This window comes from Leptosomus discolor, chromosome Z (assembly GCF_034619465.1).
Source record: "Leptosomus discolor isolate bLepDis1 chromosome Z, bLepDis1.hap2, whole genome shotgun sequence".
NCBI classification, from domain to species: Eukaryota; Metazoa; Chordata; class Aves; order Leptosomiformes; family Leptosomidae; genus Leptosomus; species Leptosomus discolor.
Genome location: NC_141419.1, coordinates 91,863,151 through 91,882,522, shown reverse-complemented (window position 1 = coordinate 91,882,522; position 19,372 = coordinate 91,863,151). Strand labels below are relative to the sequence as shown.

The following is a 19,372-nucleotide window of genomic DNA, read 5'->3' as shown; positions in this document are numbered from 1 at the left end:
AATCTAACAGGAAATTAGAGAAAACTTATACTTCAAAGAGGAGTGGCCTCGCCATCAGGTTTACTCATGGGAAGGACCACGGGACCTTTAGCTCTACAGCCCTGCCAAGGAGAAGCACTTGGGATGGAAATGCCTGCGTCAGCATTCATTTAGCTGACTGAGAACAAACAGCGAAAGTTAACCCCAGCTCCAGGAGCGTCTGGCTGCATTTTTTTGATGTTTTTTTCAGTCATGCAATGACCCAGATTGACCTTGTACAAAGGTTTCCTTATTTCTGACACAACCCATTTACCTACCATATGGGAACAGAGAATTCAGTGGCAAAGCCTCGTGCCCAGCAAAGGGTGATGCAGGGAAACTCCTGGTGATGTAGATGTCAGGAACAATGAGAACTAATGAAATAGTTATTGCTATCAGGTATTTGGCATATTAATGCCCAGAGACAGATCTCATTTACTGAGCCAGAGTCTGGCAATATGAATTATCAGACACTCAAATGCTATCACACTCCACATTTAAGGGCCATTTGAATTGTACTCAGGTAGTTTCACTCATCTGCAATCTGAGGAATGTGTTAATAAATACAGGACTGAATCACACCATTGATTTGTAAGTGGAATTTCCCATTAAAACCTGTCAGGAGTATTACTTTTAAAAAAAATTAATAGTATAATACAGCCCAAGGTTCTGCTATAACATACTCCTGACGATACAGCTCTCTGAGTCTCAGGGGTGATGGATAATCTTGTTTGTTCTGTGTTGCCCCTGTAGTATCTTTCTTTCGCACTTCTGCTGCAGCCAGAGGTCTTGCTGCCACCAGCAGTGGCGTCCCTCTCTGGTGGGCAGCAAATTTAACAACCAAGCAAGAGTCCACACCTTTCTTTCCGCTTCCCTGAGGAGCAACGTTTCATTTGTACGGCCCACTCAGCAAGAAACTGGAAATCCACAGCTCTGACACCGCCACTTTGGACTCCCGCTCCGGTTTCCCTCTGTTCAGATTTGAGCTTGTTCTCCCGAGTCTCACGGGTTTGGTGTCTTTTGGTTTGTAGTTATTGACGGATGCATTTGCCATTCCTGGGATGTTCTGCAAGCTCTGATTGAAAAGGAGGAGTAATGTGAGTAGCAACACAACGCCAACAGCCCAACTCGCTCCACAGCACTTCAAGAATTTGTGATAAAGACAGATTAAGCTTATGTAAGGAGCATCGGGGGCGGGGGGAGGGGAAGCCAGAGTATTATTTTACTGCATATTCGAGATTAAAACCATTTCAGACTTGATTCACAAAAACTGAAGTGACGGTGCCAAGGGATTTGGGTGGCTCCAAGCCAGCGTGCCCATTTAAGCAGGAAACCTCCCCTTGGTCAGGATGGGAAAATTCGCTCGTGAGGCGAGGCGTGGCGCTGCCCCGTTTGTGAGTGGGTGGTTGAGCACGAAGCGTTACTCACAACCTCGAGTGGCCGCTGTCCTTGCGGTGATACCATTTTCCATTGATTGTAATTGAGTTCCATTAATGATGTAATTCAATTAGACACAAATCAAGAGATAACTAATACTTTTAATAACACAACACCAGCTTCTGACAAATTCCCTACACAGATGGAAAAGCTTGATAGAGTTACTGGTAACAGAATACTCCCCTCCGGAGAGATGTTAACAACCCTTTTAATAACAATACACCTGCTATAGCAAAGCTATTGGGTTGCAGAGACTCAGCATCTATGTGAGCACATCAGGAATGCAAATGATCATCAACAAATTGTGTTAGGAGGATTTTGTTGATGTGAAGGTGTCCCTGCGGAAGTCAGCGAAGATTTACTCAGGTGGAGAAGCTGGCCTAATGTATTGAAACAACCTTTCTCTCTCTCTTTATAATTGTTTAAATCATTAAAATGTGATGGATTAAAAAAAAATCTGATTTATTCTCCATTACTGTGGGCTTAGAGAATTGTGCGGGCAGTACAGAAATACAGCTGTTTACCCAGTTTTCTCCTGAATCTTTCATCCAGATGACCTTTATTTCAGATTAATGAAAACAAAGAATGAATAACGTTTGCGTGAGAGGGAGATCACAGCAAAGTGCCATGTGTAACAGTCTCCTCCAGAACTGAATCTATTTCTTATAAGCACACAGTTGTTTTAATTTCCACAAACCGCGTATCCCTTTACTTTTAATGTCAAAAACAACCAGCATCAGAAATTTAAAAAAACAATGTGGTATGATTTTTGCAAAAACTACTGCACATACAACACCCTCACTCCTGCGGCACTTTAAAATCTTGGGCATTAATACCTGTTTCTAACTGTCCTTACAGCGCTGGTTTGCTAAATGTCCCATCAACACTTGGACCATGGGAGCTATCAGCTCCTTTTGGTGTCTCTGTCACAGGTGCCAGAAATTTCTATGTTTATAAACCTCTGTGGACACTGAAAAAAATCATTCTGACACTACCCAGTGGTATGAAACCATCTCTGATTTGCATCCTCCTGAACGGAAAAACAAGAGCTGTCAGATTTAGTTAATTTTTTAACTTGCTTCACGCCGATTCTCACACAGGAAGACACAGTATTTGTCGTGCCCGGGGAAAACAAAAAAAGGTCCAGAGCCCCGTAAATAAATACATAAAAATCCCAGTGTCCTTTTTAACAGCAAAGTCTAAATCTGAGACCATTAACTACTTCCATATGTATGACAGACTCCTCTTCAATAATTCATCTAAACCTTTTCAATCTTCTGAGCAGAAAATCATGTAGGAACCTTCCTTCCAAAGCAGAATGGGGAATTGTGGGCCTTTTTGCCAAATGTATAAATAACATGTAGGATATTAGGGCAACCAGTCACGCCAATGGCACGTTCAGCAGCATCTATAATACAACAAAGGAGGGAAAAACTAGGAAAAAGGATTTTCACTTTGGATAAGAGAAACACAAACACCACAACATTGGGAAAACGAGTACTAAATTTACAGAATTTGATGAATATGGGGAAAATCCCACATCACTGCAACCATATGAAATATATACATACATGAAACGCCATCTACACCCATCTCCCAAAAGACACACACCCTTCTGCTGGACCACCCTTCTCCCTCGCCCTCGCTCAGGCCGTTCTGGGGGCCGTTCAACACAAACTCCAGCCAAAACCCTGATTACTAATTACAGCCCTCCAGAGAAGTTGCGCTGGTCCTTCCCCAGGATCTGACACAAGCGCCTGCCACCGAGATAACCAAAACCTCAACCTGAGCAAGAAAACGCACTGCTTCTTCAGCAGTCAACAGGCTGGTGCATTTGTGTCCCACCACGACCATGGGCTGTTGCGTGCCTTCAGCACCAGAGAAGAGCAGAGGGAAAGTTTTAAGGGCATTTTTTTCCTCTTCTGAGCATCAGAAGGCAGAGAAGAAAAAACAGAAGGGAATACGGACAAAGGCCCCTCAGAGCCTTTCTGAACGTCTCTCTTCTTCCCCTGATGCTTCTAAGAGGGAAAAAAAGAATTACTATTGTGGATAGAAACTCAAAAGAATGCTTTTAAAATGCTTTTTAGTCTTTGGCTAGTGAGGGTTAGAGCGCTGGAGAGAGACTCAGGAGGTTCACGCACCGAACAAGCCCTTTTGGGTGAAACACCCAACTCTGCTCGGTGCCTGCTGCCAGCCCCAAGACAGCCCACCCCTTCCTCATAAGTCAACGCCACTCCTGGGGAGGCAACCTTCAGCTTTTAATTGCAACGCTCTGGGGAGTCCTGCCTTTAGAAAGAAACACTTTATGCAATTATATCAATTGCCCTTGTCCAGAGCTGTCATGTTTTGTCTAATTACTGCTCTTAGAGCTTGACAGCCAGGCAGAAATGCCCACCAGTTTAGTCGCAGGTCACACCGTCAACATAGGCACGAGTCTTCGGACGCTTTCTGAACCAAGATTTCTCAGATTTGCTGAACCAGATTTTGGCAACTGGGCAATTTTCTGTTCCTCCTCAAAACACACTCCAAGGAAAAGGGACAAGGAACCCAGATTAAGCCTCTAAAAAATTTATTTATGAGGTTGGCGTTCAGCTACGCCAAGAGCAGCCGCCTGCGGCTCACGAGGATTGCTCCTGCCGGCAGCACAGCCATCGGCGAGGGATGGGCCAGGGACGGGCGCAGGCTCTGGCTGCGCAGGCAGCGGCACAGGCAGATCAGGCTGCCTGGCCCTTCAGGGGATCACCGGAGCATCCATCCAGGATCGGTCTGTTCAGCTTGTCAGAAAGGATACGACGACGTGCCTTCACTGTATTTCACACCTTCTCAGGGAGAATTCAAGCCAAAAGCAACCCAGCGAATGCAATTAGCTACGCCAAGGGAGAGTGTTCTCCAGCCCGTCGCGGCGCCGCACGGTCAACAGGTGAAGTTGTACGGATTGTCCATATGCAGAACAGACTAAATGAGCAAGTGATTCCTCTTTTAGTGGCATTTTCTGTTCCCATCCTGGCCACAAGATCTCAAGCACGTGCACAAGTGTTTGATACGCAGGCCTCAAGCGAGGACTTCTCCTGAGTTGCTTTGTGCCACGGACTGATGTCTGTGATGAGCCAGGAGGAGGATACAAACTTTACGCCACCTTTTTTAATGACAATCTCTCTCTACTCAGTGTACCCAATGGGGAACCAAAATCATAGTTAGCTTTAGTCCAAATTATAGCGCTATAATCTCTCTACTTTCTTAATCTTTCATTGTAGAAACGACCCACATCCAAGAGTAACCTTGCTGTCACTTCTACCAAAACAGCCCCTACTTGCAGCGCTGCACTGAGATTTGATAGAGCATCAGGCAACCATGGAGATGGCAGACGGTATGCGGCGGGAGTAAACAAAAAATTGAGAAATAAGAGCTAAGAAAGGAGCTATGATATTGAGGGGAAAAAAGAGAAAGCAATAAGGCAACTTGGAAATACAGAGGTGTAGCTCGTCCCCTGTGCAGGACAAACACAGTGCCTGTCAGAACAACATCCAAGGCCCCCACTGGCTGACAGGGTATACTGAACGTGGACACCAGGCTGTGAAACTATCATTATATATAAATTATAAAAATGAGAACTGGGAGACTGTCATTCATTGCAGAGCTCTTCTGGTGATTGAAGTGCTGACCTCAGCTCAGCTAATCTACAGAGCCTCTCAAAAGAGTCATAACCCTGAAATTTAGAAAGCTCTCCATCCACTCCCCAACCAGCAGCTTCACCTCCCACAGTACATCCTCATCCCACGGTACGTCCGTGTCGTGCAAGCACCACCTCCGTGACTTGAATAAATTCTGCGTTTCATAACACAGTGTCCCAGAGAGCGTCCAACCACCCTGCCCTCTCTCCAACCACCCTGCCCTCTCTCCAACCACCCCGCCCTCTCTCCAACCTAAACAAACGTTTGCAGAAACACCTGCACTGGTGGCTGGGGTAGTTTCACTGTCCAGGAGGCCACGTGCACAGAACAGGAGCTTTTCTGTGCAATTTCCAGTATCTTTATTTTACACTTTTGTTCTTGCTGTAAGACCCCAGAAGAGAACAACAGCGAGTTTTTGTTTCAAGGAGTCAAAACTCTCAGCTGGTCAGGACGCTGTTTCCGGATGGAAACCGGTATCAAAGCTTTGGACTTTACAAACCAGGTGGTTGCTCACCTTCTGCTTCCAAGCTGAGGGAGGAGGCACCTTGTGAGCCCTCCAGGCCAGGAAAGTGTGACCATGGGTTAGCTGCACATGATCCATCCAGTGAACCCAATTGCTCATAAAGCACCACAAAAGTAAAGAAAGTCATCAAAACATAGGTAGTCTCCCTGTTTTAAACTCTACTTCACAAGGCGAGAAGACACCCAGTTTTCAGCCAGTAATGTGATTTCCAAGAAGACACTATTCCTTCAGCTTCTCTGTTTGACAACCAATATTTTGCTGAAACTTCAGGCAGCGATTTTGAGTAGTTTTCAGTGTATTTTGAATACTTCAGAGCACTTATAAAATTACAGCACATATTGGCATCACCATCGACAAATGACTGCCATCAACCGAGACAGAAATTGAGACATTTAACCGTGCGTTTATCGTGCCTCTATGAGAATTCAGTTTCCTTTATAGTGCAGGCATCTCCAAACTCTCGAGCAAGATGTTCTGTCATTAGCACAATTTAGCTGTAGCCCTTCGCATCAACGCTGAAATTGAGAAATGTCAGAAAGAAACAATCCTTCTCGGTTTACAATTATCTGCTATATTATCTTTCAGGAATAATACACTCTGTTTTACCAGTGGATTTACTGTCAGAAAACAGGAGATACACTTCACTTTCAGTCACTGTTTTCCATAGCTGGACAGTTTTCCTTACAGGAGGCTGTGAAGAAGACACAAAGGAGAAAACCTCAAATGCCCAAAGCCCTCCACTCCTATTAAAAAAAGATTCCCAAGCATCAAGCATCCTTTATCTTGCAGAGGAGACCACTGTTGCTTTTCAACAACAGAATGGTCAAACAGTCGGTGAAGTTTATAGAAGGGGATGGGGAGCAAAAGACAGATAATGGACACCAGAAGTAGATTTATTTCCCAATGACCAGAACCAGCAAGAACTTAAGCCAGCCCCACAGCAAACACTGGAGAAGAAAGTCTTTAAAGCAAGCATCAGAAACCAGGGGGCCAGACGGAAAACGGCGTAAGCACTGAAGCCAGTTCCCTATAAACCACCTGAGCTCACCTTTGCCTGCGGCACAACTTCACAGTTTGGCTGTGGCATCTATTTTCTGGCAGACGAATTTTCAGGCCAGCATGGAGAAAGGAATTCACTTGGGTAAATTAAAAGCAAGGGTGTTCAGAGACTCGGGGAACAGCAAACAGCACCTGGTGGCGGGTGCCTTCCAGAGCAGCGGGGTCCACTCTGCACCCCGCAGACTTGGGTGCTGCCTCCCGAGCCGACGCTCTCACTCCTGGGCAGGAGCACCTCCGTCCAGCCCGGGGCACCACGGCTGCGGTAAGAGGGATGCGAGGACAGGGCCAGCGTGTTTACTTTGGATTCCAATGGAAATAAAAAATTTAGGTCAATGTTTCACCCAAGGGATAATTTTAACAGAGCAAGTGAATTTTTTTGCCTTTAGTTAATTAATCATGAAAGCCTCGGTGGAATTTATCAGTATGCTTTTTATTCAGGCAAGGCCAACATTTTACGAAATTTCCATCTATTTGTATTACAACAAAGAGACTGGCTGCACTGACTCACGCCGTTACAGATCTGCGTTTCAGCAGAAGGGAAAATCAGGCATGTGAAAACGTGGTCCCCTCTTCCGAGCGTCAGCTTCCTTCACAACCACTTTGTTCAATATGAAAAGCGACAAACTTCTGGAAATCGCATCAATCACAGGATTTGCAATAGAAAACCTGAAGTGAGAACTTACCTTTTGGCTCATGCGTAGCCTCCAGGTCTGAGTGTCCCTACACCCGCACAGTGGCACAGCTAAGCCTTCTCTTAGGCTAGCATGGTGGGGAACCGGCGAGCTTTAGACTGGCCAGGTGTTAAAACACCAAGAAAGGGCAAACTTCTTTCACAGCTTACTCACATTAGCACATTTGCTGAAGTCTCTACAACAACCTTTTCCACCAAGAGTGGAGGCGCAAACTCATTGAAGAGTTTTATCCTTGCATCAGGATGTGCCACGCAAACAGGCACGTAGGATATGCTCAATTCTGTGGCATTACTTTATCTCATAAAAATAACGCTTAAAAAAATCAGTACTGGCCCTCTAAAGGACATCTGGTGGAAAAACCCTTTGCTGAATATCTGATGAATGACTCTGAAAGAGTTATTTTAGCTGTCATGTCACTGGATTGGCAGGACTCTCCCATCAGAGGAGGCCAACCCAGGCGTCACACGCAACACACGCTCCGGGGACCGAGCTCCGGCAGAGCCCAGATTACTGCAGGATGGTGTTAAACAAGAGGCTAGTGGGAAATACCAGCCCACGTATGGCACCAGTTCCTCGCAGTCAAAATGTGAGACAGGACGGGGATGTAAAACGAGGCTCTCTGCTTCCTTGGCAGCAGAGTGACAGCCCAGGTGGGTCGGGAGAAGGTGGCACTGGCTCCTCCATCTCCACCCGGGCTGCTCCAGGGAAATGCAGGCAGCAAGGTCACTGCACTAGCTCTGAGCTTAAGCTCAGTCAGATGATGCAAAGAACTCACCTGGACTGCAAGAACGAGCAGTCCCGCGGGTTTTCTTCTCGAAGTTTGAGAAGCGCCGATGCACTTAGGAACCATTTTGATCCCAGAAGCCCTCACTGCGGACCCTGATTCTGCTGCGAATCTGCACAGCAAAGCCCTTGCAGCCCTGCCCCAAAGGTCTTACCGTCCCAGAGTAAAACAGGCAATCAAAGAAGGGTTCAGACAAACAGAAAAATACAGAGAATATCCTGATGGTGCTCCCATGTCTTGGGCCCCGGAACAGATCTTTCACGCTAAATTTTGTATCAGGAAGGGCAAGGGAGTAGCAGTCAAGGAGAAATGAACTAAGTGTGAAATCTGGATATCGCTACCCTTGGCATAATCTCATTGGAAACAAACATTCCTGGCTGGGTATTTGAGGCCAGCGTTGGTCCTGTATCCATATGGATGTGGAGAAGGGGGAGCGAGGACAAAAAGACATAAAACAAGAAGAGCTGAATGCAAAAATATTGAACAAACTATAGAGAGAAGGCCAACTACGCGCATGTAAATTGCTCATCCTCAACTTAGCTCCTTCCCATTTTTAAAAACACTCTCGTGACCGCATGGAGGTTACCCCGCTCCTGTAATACATGGGGTGGCTTGCCCGCCTCCTAACAGAGAGGGCAACTGCAGCGCATGTGAAATGGATGCTGTGACAGGTCACTGGTGATTTATACTGCACCACTCACAGAAGTGATTGCCATAGTACCCAGACACGCTGCACTAACACTAAATTTCTCACCGACGTCTAGTGGGAGTCAAAGACACCAAACACAGAAGCCATTCACAAAAAAAACCCTTTGAGACTGGAGTTAAATTCCCACCTACAGACAATAAAGAAGGGAAAGTATTTTGTGGCTGCTTCAACACCTACACAGAACAAACCATACAGCACCATAATGATCAAGCACTACATAACTCACATCTGCCTTTACAAGGAAAATGTTTACCACGGTCTCTCTCCAAAATGGCAAGCACAGCAAATGGGCAAACACCCATCATCTGTTCTTCCATCCACATAAACATGTTTTTAACCAGGAAAAGTCCAACGCTGTGCTTTACTTTTCATCTCACCCCCCAAAAAACCATTCTGCCCCTCGCACACAATGGCCAACGACAGGCGCAGGGCTTGACCCCGGTGCAGAAGCGGCGTGGCCCTTCCCGCGCACGGATGCGCCGCTGCCCTTCGGTACCAAAGTTTTGAACGCAGCCCTGAACGCCCACAGCAGCTCCAGGCTTTGGGTAGGGAGCAAGAGAGGAGCCAGCCCCATTGTGCAGCATCTCCAGGAGCCCTTTGTTAGCAGCGCTCGCTGCCTGCGCGGGGACCGTGCCAGGCACAGCACGCTGCCCGCACCTCCTGCCCGCACCCCCTGCCCGCAGCACGCCAGCTCTGTGGAGGGGAAATGCCACGGCGAGCGTGCAGAGGCTGCAGCTTTGCCCCCATCGGCTCGATTCGCTTTTGTTGGCTGACTTGGGATGGCGACCACGAAAGCACAAACTCACGGCAGCCCCGGTTGGGAAAACTTTGCCCGTCTGCTGCCCGTGAAGCGCAACGCGAGGAATTGGGTGCAACGCAAAGCTGCCGCCTTCAAAATCAGTGCGAGGAGCAACCCTGTGTATCAGGGATGGGGTGTGAAACGCACGACCAGTATGTGCAGCTGAAAAAACAGCCTGGTCCTTTTCCAGGTACCACAGAACAACACCGACGCTGTGGGAGCAAAGGGTTCGCAGCACGTTTGGCCCCTGACACAGCACACGGCTCCCTTCGCTCCTCAGGCACTCGCACGCAGAGGCTCTCGCTCCGTCCCCTCATTTGGCAGCGAAGCAGCCTGCAAGTCAATCATCTTTCTTGAAGGAGGATCCCTGCCATGTCTCCCAGCCTTTAAGCTGGAAAGGCAGAGAGTGAGTCACCTATTCACTACCCTGCTCCCACCGCCCGGGTCCCACCTTCCACGCAAGTGATTGCAGAGGACAATGCTGGAGACAACACGCGCGCTGACGCGCACGCAAAATAAACCCCCTGGTTTTGGCAGAGAAGCACCTTCCAGTTTACTTGCTAACTCCCCAAAACCAGGACAATCAAAAGATACACCCGTTTTGGGGAAAGGAAGCACCACCTCCATGGGCGCTTGCCATTTGCATACAGCTGAGAACCTGAGCTTTGCCTGAAAACACCGAGGATCTTTTCGTCTGCAGCACTTTCCCCACCACAAAAAACCTGCTTTAGCGCTGGTGTGCGTGGTGCGGGGAGTTGCTTCCCATTGTTCCTCTGTCGCTGCTGCCGAAGCAGCATGCACAGACGGGCGCTCGGATCCTTTTTTTTGTGTGTTTTCCAGACTCCCCCATTCCCAAGGTTTCTCCTACTGAAGTGTTCCTTCATTTTCTTTTGGAGAAAATTACATGAGCACTGGAGAATAAATACTGCCTTGCACGCATCTCCCTCCACCACACACTCGCACCCCGAGCCTCCTGCAAATCAAAGCTGCACTTTCTTAGTTCCTAACACTTCTCCGCTCACACTCCCATTTCGCCTTCCTTTTTGTGGAAGAGATCTGGGTACCGCCAAGCCCTTCTCTACCTCCCGCACAAGTGGCGTCGCCAGTTCCCTCCGTTCCTTCCCGACCCCGCTTCCACACACGACTGGCTTTGCCATTTCTGATGAGAAAATGTGCCTGCCAAGTGCAGCGAGAGAGGTGCAGCCCCAAAGAATCGCAGCCTAATAGAGTTGGAAGATGCTTTGCAGATAACTGCGCTTTCTGCCTTGCTAACTCAGCTGCCGCTTTCATCCCCTTACCCACTCAAAGGCAACCCCTTCCCTTGGTTTCAGCGCATACGACCCGAAAAAGCTGCAGGCGAATATATCCGATCGCAAGCGGAATCAGGTGCAAAAAAGAACGGCAACTAACCCTACCACCACCACGGCACACACACGTACACACCTATTATGCCACCTCCTGCCCCATTTCTCCTTTATTTTCCTGGATTTCCTTCTATCCAGCGCTGCCCTTTCTCTCCAAGGCTGCGCAAAGGCGCTTCTAACCCCGGTTCCCCCTTTCCCATCTGTGGCAAGTGATGCAAAAGCTCACGGTGGTGAGCAACGACCGCAACAAAACCCCCTCGAAAAACCAAAATTGTGTTTGCCGAGGGCGAGAAAAGTCCGTTAGCACAAGGGAAACAGGCACATTGCTTTGGGATGCAGAGTGCAAAGGCAGAGGAGGTAGAGCTGACTTACCGGAGACTCGAGGATGCAGGCTCGCCACCGTAAACCCGAAGAGGAGAAAAGCCAGCTTTGGTACCCAAACACATCCAAGACTATTCTCCATATTTCAACACACACCTACGGATTGGGGTCCTGAGCACCAGCAGCAACCACACATGCACGCACAGCCCCTTCTGCCTCCTCCTCGCCGGGGCTTTGCTTTGCTGTTTTGCTTTTTTTTTTTTTTTTTTTCGGGTCCCTGCTGACAGGGATCAGCAAAGGGGGAAGGGGTGCGGAGGGAGGGAAAAAAGTTGCATTCAGTCCAGGAGGCTCCAAAGCTCCCGAGCGTGTAGGGAACTAACTCAAGGAGCCGGGGAAGGCTGGGGAAGGGTCCTCCCACCGCTGGAAAACCATACAGAGGGAAAAATCCTGCCGGGGAGGGGAAAAAAAAAAAAAAAAAAACCCGCAGCAAAGCCGTCCGGCGTGCATCAAAAGAATCGCGGCGGCTCCATGTCCAACGCGGTGCGAAGTAGAGATTAAAAAACAAAACAAAAAAAAAACAAACAAACAAACAAACAAAAAAAAAACTGATAAAAAATTAAGAGTAGGGAAAAAAAAAAAACAAACCCCAAAACCCCAGCGCGGTGCAAGGCGGGGAGCGTGCGGCTCTGCGCCTCGGCGGCGGGAGCGGGGCAGCGCCGCAAGCAGCCGCCGGAGGAAAGGCTGCGGCGGCTTCACTTGTTAACGGGCGCTGCCGCCCGCAGCCTGCGAGCCCGGACGTGCGGCCATGGGGGCGGGAAGGGGAGCGGCGGCGGCGGCGGCCACGGGGGGGTTGGGGCGGGGGGGGGGGGGCGGGAGCGGCGGAGCGCGGGGCGGGGGGGGGAGGCGGCGGGCGCGGGAGGCCGGGCCGGGCCCCGCTCGGCAGCAGCGGCCGCCGCAGCGCCCCACCGGAGAGCGGGGGCGCCCTCTGGGGGCGGCGGGGGGAACGGCCGCGGGGGAGCGGGGAGGGAGGAAAGCGGGGCCGGGAGAAAGCGGGGGGGGGGGGGGGGGGGGGGGGTGTGTCCCCTCGGTCAGCGGGTGAGGGGGAAGCCGCTGCGGGGCCGGGATGCTCCGAGCGAGGCGCTGCGGATCGGTCCCGCCTCTGGCTGGATGGTTTCTGGCCGTGTAATCGGGCAATGGTACCCAGAATCACAGAATCGTTAAGGTGGGAAAAGACCTCGAAGACCATCAGGTCCAACCATCACCCCAACCGCACCGTGCCCACTAAACAGTGTCCCCAAGTGCCACATCTACACGGTTTGTGAACACCTCCAGGGAGGGTGACTCCACCACTGCCCTGGGCAGCCTGTGCCAGGGCTTGGCCACTCTGTCAGTGAAGACATTTTTCCTCATGTCCAACCTAAACCTCCCCTGGCACAACTTGAGGCCGTTCCCTCTTGTCCTGTCAGTTGTTCCTTGGGAGAACAGACCGACCCCACCTCACCACAGCCTCCTCTCAGGCAGCTGCAGAGAGCGATCAGGTCTCCCCTCAGCCTCCTCTTCTCCAGGCTGAACACCCCCAGCTCCCTCAGCCGCTCCTCACCAGATCTGTTCTCCAGACCCTTCACCAGCTCCGTTGTCCTTCTCTGGACACGCTCCAGCACCTCCATGTCCTTCTTTCCTTGCTTTGTTTTTTTCTTGTTCGACTTCCCACTTCTGCAGCATCTCTCCGCTCCCACCACCCAACCCATCTCCTCCTCTCTCCCACACGATGTTCTCAGCTTCCTCCAAACACCTCAACCCATCACAGCTGGGTTTTTACAGCTTTCAATAGGCCTGCAGGAAGGCTCCAGCTACAGTTCTAGGACACAACGAGGAAGACGGGACTCTCCCAAACATCTAATTTTGCACTTGAGAAAAAAACCCAAAATCTAAAGAGAAGAGATTCAGAAAGCAAAACCAAGAGACCGTAGGCTCAGGCCACACAAGTCAACCCCCAGGTCAGCAGAGCCCTGGGAAGATCCTGCAGCCTAGGACTCGCACCAGTGCTTCCAAAGCAAGGAACATCAGGGCTCAGGACGTGGGCTCCAGAGCAGCTAGAAGGGCTACATCAAACTTCAGGGGGTGGCTGAATGGCAGCCAAAATACAGCTCTGGATGCACATGATATAACCTAGAAACCCCATCATTTGGGGTGAAATGTTTAAGAAAAAAGGACTGAGGACTTCCAGTCGCAATCAGGCAGTAGATGAACCGGATCTAAGAAGTTAAACTGACATTTAGGAGGTCTCAGGCTGGTTCAGGATAACCTGTCGCAGTTCACGCGCGCTGAAACCCGGGAGTCGGGTGCTGAGACCCCGCGCAGCCCCAGTCGCCAGCTGTCAGGGATGAGAGCAGCATCACTGGTTGTGCTTGCACCTGAGGGCAGGATGAAGGGTACCCATCATCCAGGGCCGTGGCCAACAGCCCTCTCCTGCAGCGCAAGAGCACGTAGCCATGGTGGTGGCACTGGCTGTGCCTTCTCTTGGGCATGAATTTTGGATGAGTGAGAATCAACGGCTCCAACATTTACATAAAGCGCACCTCAGGGGAAACAGGATTCAAACCCCAGGCAGAAGTCTGCAGCTCGCATGTTTTTCTTCTGGGATCCTGACTTTCAGCATGGCTTTATGCAAGAATAACTTAAAATAATCAGCAAACCAATATGCTCTGCCTGCAATCGCTGCTTTGGCTTAATTAGAGCGTGGCATGCTTTAGGTCAAACTGTGGTCCTCACAGCAGCAGAAGCACGGCCAGCAGCTGAAGAACCCCAACCTTGTCCAGTTTCCTCAGCCGCTCTCCACCCGCTTTTCCCGCAAGCGGAACCTACCGAGCTGTCACACATATTTCAGTAACTTTTTGGCCGCTGGAAAAAGCACATGTCGGGTAGGACATGAAAGACGAGGAGTTCAGACAACTAACTGACTGAGTGAATTTCCACTGGTCGGGCATGAGTCTTCTGGAACTGCCTTCATTACTTGCCTACAGACCTCTGCACATGGGGGCTTCCTCTCTAGAATTTACCCAGGCCAGACTTCAAGCCAAGGGCCCTGGGGAAGGCACCCTGCCACCCTATTCCTCACAACAGACCAGCCTTGCTCCACCTTCCCCACCATTCCCTGCTCTCAAGGACGCTCCCGTTGCCATCCCCAGGAGCTTTCACACACCAAATGCTCTGCTCTGGCTTTGCGAGACCTCCCTTCCTGCAAAGGCTGTATTTCTGGTGCTTATGCCTCTGCTGTTCTCTGGTTTTGCTCATGTTTTGGTCTTTTCTTCTTCCTCAATTCCTCTGTGACCTGCCTGATCTCTGTTTTCAGTAGCACCATCGCTACTTCTGCCCATGCACCAAAATGACAGCCAGAGCGTTCAACGCAGCTCTCGCAATGACAACTCTCTTACTGGTGGTCAGACACCTCCGTGCTCTGGACTACCACAGATGCACAAAGGGATTTTCTCTGAACAGCCCTTGCTCCACCTTCTGTTCTCAATAGCTATTCTGCAGTGTGAGACAACCGCACGATGAGCTCCATCTGGTCCACTATCATGAAGGTTAGAAGAGAGGAGACCTTATTAAAAGGGAGAGGACTATGTGTAGCAGGAGCTGGGGATGGGTTTTCTCCTGTCCGCTTTCCCAGCACGCTCCAACACGCAACTCCTTCATTCCGCAGTGCTGCTGCACAACAACATTGTTCTCAGCGTGAGCTCCAAGTGGCTCTTCACAACCTGCTTCTAAAAACTGCCCTTCCAAATTCAGCCTTTCCTTGAGTATCCGCTCATGTAGCAGAAACACTTTCCATCCTGCACAGCCTCATTTCACAAATACAAAAAAGCCTTAACTCTAAATACAGATCTGGCTCCAAGGAAATAGCAAGCTGAGCAAACGCAGGCTTCTGCTTCAAACGGAACCAAGACTTGTGCCAGCACGTGGCCAAGACCCTTTGGATTTGAACACACACAGCAACATATGGCAATAATCTTACAACTTGAAGCTACATTGAGATGGGAGTTTCTCTCTGAGATTCTACCGCTCCTTCAGGGAGTAGACCTTTCCCTAAGGAACAGCACGATGGACTTCAAAGCACGGGGAACATCTGCAGGTGGAAGTCTGTGTCACCACCCACTGGACTGGAATCTAGCACCCAGCACATGCCTTTATGTGCTATGTGAAGCCTGAAGAGCGAAATGTGGTCAGGGCGAAGCAAGCAAATTTTCTAATTTCTACAAAAAGCCATGTAAAATTTGGATTGGTCTAAGGCTAAAGAGTAAGCAGGCCTGTTGGTACAACCACGGCACTGCAGCTCAGCTGTTTCAAGGTGTCACTGAGAGTTTTTGCAGTTTGCAAGTTCCGTATCTTGGTTTTCTATTTAACTTTTGCATGTATTCTAGTACTGTAAACATACTAAGTCTTGCAGAATTGCACATGAAAGTAAACAATGAGCAAAGGCAGAGTATTAGAAGCAGCCGTTCTCTCTCAAGCTGTCCAGCAGAGTTATATGGCAATTGTGTACTTCTCCCAACTTCTGAGCGAACGCTAGTGGAGGACAACCAGAACTGATGTGAACCAAGCAGAAAATAGGCAAGCGCTGTGCTTTCTTCTGACATGTGATCTCTCTTATTTTCGCCTTGAGCTTCTTCAGGAACAGACTGCCAATTGTGTTGCGCTGTGTGCTGAGGGTTTATGAGCTTCACAAATGGGTGAGCAGGTTTTCACCACGAAACTCATTTTTTGCTTTCAATCGGAATGCAGATCCTGAGGGATAAAAGGCTGGTGTGTATCTTAAAACAAAACAGGCTCCACACCAGTGGAGCTGGTCTTTCGGGAAGTAAGGGGATACAGAGACCCGTAAAGCCAAATCTGGGTCTTAGGACAAACAACAGCCCCAGTCAGTCACTGCATCCTGAGCTGGCAGGATGGGCTACAACTGCCCGAGTTGCTGAGCTGCCCTCTGCCCTTAGGCTGTGGAAAAGTCTTGCTGTTTTGCCTACAGCCCCACAGCCAAGCCTTGAGAAGGGTCTTCAAGCGAGATCCAGATCCTTAAAACTGCAGTAGATCCTGCAAAGGAGATTAAAAAACCAGCCTTGCGTTTACCCTTAGGCTTATTGCCAACAGGCTTTTTTGCACGTACATTTTCTCCAGTAAATCCTGCTGCCTTCCTCAGCCAAGACCCTTCTGCTGTGCCAGAAAAAAACCTGGAGATTCATGGGCTGAGAACTTGTAAGAGCAAGTGTGACCCTGAAGGTGAGGGGTTAAAAGCACTCACTAGGCTGGAGGAGATTTCCATTCCTGTCCACGAAATTAAAATCTGGTATCCGCCAGTCACTGGCTACAGCCGGATACTCTGATCAGCACCGTGGAGTCTGCCCCAGGGCCACAGGAGATCAGCTCCGCAGTGATGCTTTCCATCACGTGTGATTTCCTTTGTACATCTCACCCGGTTTGAACAAGCCGGCTTTTCCTTCTCTAACCCCCACGATGTGTAGCGCCTAACGGACTATTCTGGGCAGAAGACTGCAGAGTTTGCTCTGTAACATATTACCACTTTTTCTAGGATCTGGTTCCTTCTACCTCAAGAGACCTGTTCCAAAACTTGAACATTTCTTCTACCGACTTTTACATCCCAATAACCATGTTTAAGCTACTATTATCCACTGTAAGATTATGTGCAATTACCTCCTTCTCATGTAATTTTGTTCTCCAGAATTACCACTCCCCTTTCATTTGTTACAAGGAATATTTTATACACCTTTATGAATTCATCCAACTATGCAGCAGATCAGAACACATAATTTCATCACACTTACTTAAGTGCCTTTTAAACATAATTAGAAAATTGGTGCAAGTCAAACTAAGCTGCAGTGAAGTTTTCTCCTTTCCTACCTGTTCTTCTTCCCACCAACCCTCAACGCGCTGCTCTCCCCGATGGGGGCTCCCAGCAATCCCAGGGCCTCACTCCTACCTGGCTCTCCAGCGCCAGCATGGTGACCCTCCTCTTACTAATGCCCCAGTCACTGCGCATACCATCTGCCATCTCTGCCTGCTGCCAAGCACACCTTCTCCTACCAGTACAGTGAGAATGCTTTTAAAGATCTTCCACGTCTGCAGCACCTTTCCATTATGAAGTGCCACCTAATGCATCGCACATCTACAATCCTTATGTTTTTTGGTTCTCATTAACTTAATTTCTTTGGGTTTTTTTTTTGTTTAGCTCACCATTTTCTTAATGCAAGCATTAGGGAGCCATAGTAACAGCCACCTTGATGTTTCTCCAGAAGTACAGCAACATACCTCAGAGCAGAATTTAGCCTCTCTTACAAAGAACCTTAAATTAACTAAATGGCTTACAATTAATGAGCTTATTAGATGAGATAAAGTAAGAGTCTTCAGTTTTCACGGAAAAGAAAGAATGCTTTTTGCTTTGGCAAGACAAGCAACTACTTCAAGTGCCTCGGCACATTTTCTGAAGCAAGCAGTGCACCTGTAGCTTCAACCTCCTCTAAAGCAGGGTATTGGACTTACGGCCTTGAGAAATCTAGCTGCAACGCTGTATGTGAAGTTCTTGTTTTCCTGTGATTAGAGTTTAATCACCGTTCCCATTTTGCCACTTGTGAGTCAAGCTGGTAAATCTAAACGTTGTTTCTCTTCCGCAGAGTCACTGCATTGCTTCATGTTCTGTTGTGCACCGAGCAGCTTCTAAGTAAGTGTCCGGACTTAAGCTGAACCAACTCCATCCCGAGCTATAAAACTGTCACGTCATCGCAGGTGAAGGTGGCTGCTGCCAGTGGTCGGGCCCTCCCACAAGCACACGTCCTCCGTGCTTCTAAATCCCCTGCGGCTGAGCACCGTCAGGCAAGGTACCTGGTTCTCACCGCCGGGAGAAGGTGACCGCTGCATCGTACATCCACGCTGGTCCGGAGAGCCCTTTGCAGATCACATGCACCCTCAGCCCAAGCTCCAGGTTTACCCTGGCAAGGGGTAATTGCTGATCTATCACCCAGGCTTTGCAACCACTGCGCTGCCAGGGGCGGCAGGGAGGACACCACAGTATGTGGATGCCAGCCATACTTCTCCTGGAGTTCACTTTCCAGGCTCCGGGGATGCAGCTGTATTCCGGACCTTCCTGTTATCTCCCTTATTTCATCAAAATAAATGAGTTCCTCCCCTCTCCTCCCACAACAACTTTGTAACTTGAACAAAGGACAGTAAATCTGCTGTGACAAACAGGATTAAACGGTTTGTCTGCTGCAATATCCAAACTTTTAAAGATGCCAGTCATTCCTCCTTTGATGATCCTGGACTTCAGCAGCCGAGATCCTCTCAAAGTTATCGAGCACAAGCAGTGAGAGATGTCTCAGCAAAGTTCGTTCACATGCTGCTCTTCTCAAGGTCAGCACTCCTCCGTTTTCACTGATCCTCATTATAATTTCAGGCGGGCGTTTTCTTAGGAGAAGTTTCCTTTCTGGAAATTACATGAAGGTACACCTGGCATTTCTCTAGAGGTTCACAAACAAAACCTGCCGACTTTTCTGTTCTTATGCAAGTGCGTACTGGTTCTGTCCCAGCCAGATGAACTGTGGACATTTCTGGACATCAAGCCATGTGGGAGTCAGCTCAGCCTTCTAAATTTATGAAAGTGACCTTCTTTCAGAGTAAAATGTAGCTGTGAAATTCTCAGTGACTTACCATCAGATGTTCAGGTGCCTCTGGTGCATTATGTTCTCTGATGGATTGCCAAGATGTTTCTTCTCCTAAAGCAGTTTTGAAGTCTCCTGGAAAGATTTGTTTTCCCTGAAGACAGTAAGGGCAAAGTCCAGAGTACCTTGTGCCAGCACATGCTACAAAAATTCAGCAATTCGTGCCTCCCTCTACAAAAGGCACAGCTTCTCTCTCCACATTTTCCTGAAGGTTATCTTGACGTCTACCTGTGCCCAACACACTGTGTCATGCCCCCATGGTTCACTG

General features: G+C 49.0%; 1 protein-coding gene across 1 annotated transcript in view; it reads right to left on the bottom strand.

The window, feature by feature from the left end:
* The window catches only part of DCC (DCC netrin 1 receptor), a 566,036-nt gene extending 554,517 nt beyond the window's left edge, over positions 1-11,519 (bottom strand). The window contains exon 1 of the mRNA XM_086479399.1: positions 11,429-11,519. Within this exon, the coding sequence (XP_086335525.1) occupies positions 11,429-11,519 (91 nt within the window). The remainder of the gene's footprint in view (positions 1-11,428) is intronic.
* Positions 11,520-19,372: the final 7,853 nt, after the last annotated feature.